Source organism: Mus caroli, chromosome 11 (assembly GCF_900094665.2).
Source record: "Mus caroli chromosome 11, CAROLI_EIJ_v1.1, whole genome shotgun sequence".
NCBI lineage: Eukaryota > Metazoa > Chordata > Mammalia > Rodentia > Muridae > Mus > Mus caroli.
The window spans coordinates 2542429-2547807 of record NC_034580.1 but is presented as its reverse complement, the minus strand read 5'-3'; the positions used below and the strand labels follow the sequence as shown (position 1 = coordinate 2547807).

At 47.5% G+C, this 5379-nt stretch overlaps 1 protein-coding gene across 1 annotated transcript in view; it reads right to left on the bottom strand.

The window, feature by feature from the left end:
* Window positions 1–652: 652 nt before the first annotated feature.
* The window catches only part of LOC110305029 (ankyrin repeat domain-containing protein 26-like), a 123451-nt gene continuing 118724 nt past the window's right edge, over window positions 653–5379 (bottom strand). Inside the window, exons 32-33 of the mRNA XM_021176772.1 lie at window positions 2724–2915; window positions 653–1097 (exon numbers count right to left, since the gene is read on the bottom strand). Of these exons, the coding sequence (XP_021032431.1) occupies window positions 900–1097; window positions 2724–2915 (390 nt within the window). The 3' untranslated portion in view covers window positions 653–899. The remainder of the gene's footprint in view (window positions 1098–2723; window positions 2916–5379) is intronic.

The following is a 5379-nucleotide window of genomic DNA, read 5'->3' as shown; positions in this document are numbered from 1 at the left end:
CCTGGCACCAGCTTCCAGGTTACAAGCCTGCCCCTGGCATTTCACTCTAACAATCACCAGTCAGGAGGAAAGCAGAAGTTAAGTTTATGGTTTGGCTTCCAGCACCAGCCAATTATGTTAAAGGACAACAAAAGTCCTTAATGGACCCCCAATCAGATTGTAGCAGTCTAGAAACCCCCTTGCTTGCTTACCATTGTCTATAAAATCTTGTCCTGCTGAGCTCGGGACATCACCTTCCTCCTCTGCTGAGTCAGAGACGGTGTGGCCCATGCTTGAGCTCAGCTCCTTGGCGGTCTTTTGGGGTTCGAAAATATGAAAAGGGCACAGCACATTGACACCTATGCGCTGGTACCTGTATGCCAACCAAGGAGTTATTTTGATGATTTTGTGAATTGCTTTTCCCTTCCTCTGTGTGTTTCTTTCCCATGTCATAAGCATGTCTTTATCCAAGCTAGAAAACTTGTCAATGACAGGGACCCTACAACTGATGATACCAAAGATCCCGATCCAGGAAGGTCTGCCCGTGTCAGAACATGAGTGGGTGGGGGGTGGGGGGATTGTCATTCCCTGTGCATTGCCCTTCAAGTAGCAGACCCCAAATAGTTACACATGTTAACATTTCTATTTAATAAAATGGAGAAGTCGTTTAGTAAAGGCCATATTTAGAAAGCGTTATAATACTAATCAGGTTAGCTACATGGGAACATTAGAGGGTAAAAGGCCACAGAAATCCAGACTGACAAGGGGAAGAAGCCAAGGCCTCCTCGAACAGCAGTTCAAGTGCACATTCATTTCCCAACTCCGAGTCAGCTGTGAGGTCTGCACCCTGCAGCAGAGACAAACCAACGAGCTTTGCTATTTCCCTGGACTCTGTTTGGCTTGCTCACCCGGCTCCATTCTCACGGGCTGGGCCAGACTACCCTCTTCTGCATGGCGGTGCTGATGTCCGAGCATCCCTCTTCCAGGAGCTGTCGCTGAGCTCCCCGCGTGGCTAGCTGAGATTCCATGTTTTTAATTCTGAGATCCATCTGGCTTATCATTGCTGTATCGTTGGTGTCTCTTAAATTTTCGATGTTGTTCTGATCTCTTGCTTGGATCTAAAGCAAAAAAAGTCCAAAAGTCCAAAATAGTTAACCCTCAGAGGATTACCTTACTCTTGTTCCTCTGGTCACGAGTCACCAGCTCCTGCGCTGTTGTATGTATGTTAAATAAGATGGCGGGATTTAAATTTTTATTACTAATGTCAATTACATTTAAAACATAAAGCCAGGTATGATGGTATGTGGAGACAGCGACAGGTAAATCTCTGTGAATTTGAGGCCAGTCGGGTCTATATAATGAACAAAACAAACCACTGCAACCTGATTAAAAACATATGTAGCAGAAGATGGCCTAATCGGCCATCATTGGGAAGAGAGGCCCCTTGGTCTTGCAAACTTTATATGCCCCAGTACAGGGGAACACCAGGGCCAAGAAGCGGGAGTGGGTGGGTAGGGGAGTGGGGGGAGGGTATGGGGGACTTTTGGGATAGCATTGGAAATGTAAATGAAGAAAATACCTAATTAAAAAAAACATTTAAAACATAAAGCACTGTATTGCTTTCCTTTGAATGGTGCTGGGGTTGACCCAGGCCCTCCGTGTGCTACCTCAGCCCGGAATCACTCTCAGGCTAGCCCGCAGGTCATTCCATAACTCACAGAACAGAAGAATCAATTAAAATTAAAAACATTTAACTATAACTAAAGAAATATTTAAAATATGTTTTAACTTTCATATAGAAGTTTTGCCTTAAAATTCAAACGATTGTCTACAATATTGTGGAAGAGCAATCTTTTGTCAGTTTGATGTTAACCTCGCCATCATACCTGGGAAGACCTCACTTGCGGAACTTAGTACCTCCATCAGACTGGCCTGTGGACGAGAATAGAAGGCATTTCCTTGGTTTTGATTGGTGTGGGAGGACCCAGCCCAGCCCACTGTGGGAGGGTCCACCCCGGCAGGCTGAGCGCTCAGGGGGGGATCCAGGCTTCGACAGTTTCTGCCCTGCTTGATGTGAGTTTCCTCCTCTCAGTGATGGTCTGTGAGAAGGACATGTAAGCCTATCATAAACCTTCCTTCCTGTCTTAGGGCTGCTATCGCTAGGATGAAGCACCGTGACATGAAGTAAGAGTGGAGGGAAGGACTTACGGGGCTGGCATTTCCACATCCTAGTGCGTCACTGAAGTAAGTCAGGCCAGGTACCTGGAGGTAGGAGCTGATGCAGAGGGCATGGAGGGTGCTGTTTGTTGGTTTGTTCGGCCTGTTTTCTTCTAGAACCCCAAACGACCAGTCCACCATGGGCTGGGCCCCCCCCCCATCAATCACTAATTATGAAAGCCAGATCTCATGGAGGCATCTTCTTTCTGTTCAGATCACTTTAGCTCCCGTCAAGTTTAATACCATCCAGCACACCTCCCATTTGTTCTTAGTGCTTTATTTTAGCAATACAAACCACAATGACCGACACACACTGAAAACTTTAAAGAGAGGCAAATGACATTCAGAGATCTACCAAGCCAACTGCTGTTAGCCGAGGAGGAGATGCAAGGGATGTAATCCACATTACCAGTGTGCTGAAATGAATTTAAACCCGTCACGGACTCAAAAGCCAAGCAAGCAACCCGGCTCTCTGCAAACCGCCTGCCCTCCAGCCCTGCTCTGTCCCCTGCCTTCACACTACCCACCTCGCTCTCCCGCATCCAGCTTTTCAAGTGGAGCACTTCTTCTTCCAAGTTCTTCTGGTTCTCGAGCAGGTGTCCATACTTCTTCTGTTCTGTTTTGATCCCTATTAGCTCCTGCTCGATAAACTGAAGTTTTACGACCATGTGTAGGTATTTGTAATATGTAGTCTCCCAACTTTCTTTCAGATTGTGGAACTGTAGGAAAAAATAATATGGCTCTAAGGTGAAGAATGTGCACCAAGACTAGTCAGGTATAAAACCAATACATGTCTGCTGCCAGCTGGGAGGTAGTAGGTCACTTCTACTCTATAGCAGCCTCTTAGACTATTAGAATTATCCAGAAAAATAAAATCAAACCCAGCAGGAATGTCACAATTCTGCCCTTCATACTTTGCACACTTACACCTGAACGGCAGCTGTCACTTCCCAGGTCTGGTTTATTCTTTCCTTAATAACACAATCATAAGTCACATACTGACAGAAGTCCCTAGTGCTTTCTTCCTGAGTTTGGTGCCTGTAATTTCTAGGCAAGCTTTAAGGTTTTCAGTTGCTTGGATCTGGATGGACGAGTGCCTTTCCCCATGAAAGTCCTCAAAAAAATGAGACTGTAACAAACAGGTGTTAGAAGCAGAAGCATGGGTTCAGAAGTCGTGTTTTTCTCTGAATTGCAAACATTTTATTTTATTTTTTTTTTTCGAGACAAGGTTTCTCTGTATAGCCCTGGCTGTCCTGGAACTCACTTTGTAGACCAGGCTGGCCTGGAACTCAGAAATCCGCCTGCCTCTGCCTCCCGAGTGCTGGGATTAAAGGCGTGCACCACCACTGCCTGGCTTGTCTTTTGTCTTTTAAGACAGGGTCTCACTACGTAACTAACCCTCACTAGCCTGGAACTCTTTGTGTAGAGCAGTCTGACCTTGAACTCACAGAGATCCATTGCCTCTGCTTCCTGAGCTCTGGTTAAGAGTGGGCTAACAGGCTGGCACAGCTTGCCCATGAAGTTCTCAAGGGAGCAATACTTAGCAGCTTATCGCTATGATCACAATTTTCATTGATAAGTTTCTTGGACACTACAGGATGATTAGGGCTGAACTCGGGATGCGGATTTCTTCTACTGGACTGCCCTGTTGTCCTGTGACTCTTGGGTTGGGCTGCTTGTCTCTCGAGCGTTAGCTGCAGGGAGGTGACTGTAAGGAACTGCTGTCTGAGAAGGAGGTTTGGATTGGGAAGAGCATCTGCTTTGGCTCTAGCACAGGAACTGTGTAACATCTTCCGCCAAGCTGACACTGTGCTGGAGGGAGGCAGAGGCTTATAGGGCCCAGGAAGACAGGAACACACACAGGCTCAGGAAACTCAGGTTATGTAGTTGGCAAGGCCTTTCCCAGAGTTTTGAAGGCAATGATTGCTGGGGAGAGGGTACCCAGCTTGAAGGGTCTGCCTTCAAGCTGACAAGAACTCTTGGGGTGCAGCTCTCCTGAGTCCTCAATCATGCTGAGGATGGCTTTTTGGGTGATGCAGCTGCCTTCAATCAACCATGCCCTGCTGATCTCCACAGCAAACTCATCAGCCTTGGGTGACTCGGTTTTCTCTCCTTTTCTTTTCTCTTCTTCTTTTTGAGATAAGATCTTTCTATTATGTAGCCGTGTCTGTCCCGGAACTTACTATATAGACCAGGCTACTCTCTAACTCACAGAGACCTGCCTGTTTCTGCTTCCTGAGTGCTGGGATTAAAGGTGTGTGCCACTATGCTCGACTTTGGTCTGTCACTGATACCAAGTCACAGAACCTGACAACAAAAGAGACTTGGCCAACTATAAGATGACCATTAGTTCAGTTTCCGATGAGATGACTGGCTTCATGTCCCTTTTCTGCACTGATAAAAACACTAATGCAACTGTACAGGAGCTAAAATGACACTTCAATGCTCTTACTAGTGAATGGCTCAACAGAGTCTACAACCAAGATCTGAGGACATGCGAGAAAGAGGGAAGCGCAGAGAGAGGAGGACTAGGTAGGAGTCTGAATGTTTCATTGAATGAGAGGAAGAACCAGGTATCCTTGAAGGCCAGCTCTTACCATGTTATGCAACCAGCGAGGCATAAGCTGGCCAAATTAGCCTTCACTACATAAAGAAATCCCTATCCCACGTGGGGTCCCCTGAGAGCAAAGGGACTGCAGGGGAGACCACCTCACCCCAGTGGAGTGCAGGAAGGGCCTGGATTTTGATAGTCAGAGCCCCAAGTGGGATCAGGTCAGAAGTGTTTCCATAGCAACTGGCTTCTGAGAGCTCTTCCTTGATTGGCCCCATTTCTAACCTTATGTGCATGCCAGTCAGGGCCTGATGTTCTGGGACTGCTTGAGAGCTCAGAAGTGGAGGAAGAGGAGGACTGGCTTCCACAGCTGAGCTCCTACTCCCTGCACAGGGCTCTCTCGCCTGAAGCCTTCCAGATGCGCTGCTGCTGCGGCGGCTGTGGCTGCTGCGGCTCTAGTCAGTGGACTGCAGGCTTGCTCTGCCAGAGACCTGATGCCCTCGAAGAATCTTCTAGCTGTGACACTTACAGTCCCATGCACGGCACCCAGAAAAAGAAGCCTGCGGAGGGCTGACAGCTGGGGCACCACCAGCCTCTCTCTCTCTCTCTCTCTCTCTCTCTCTCTCTCTCTC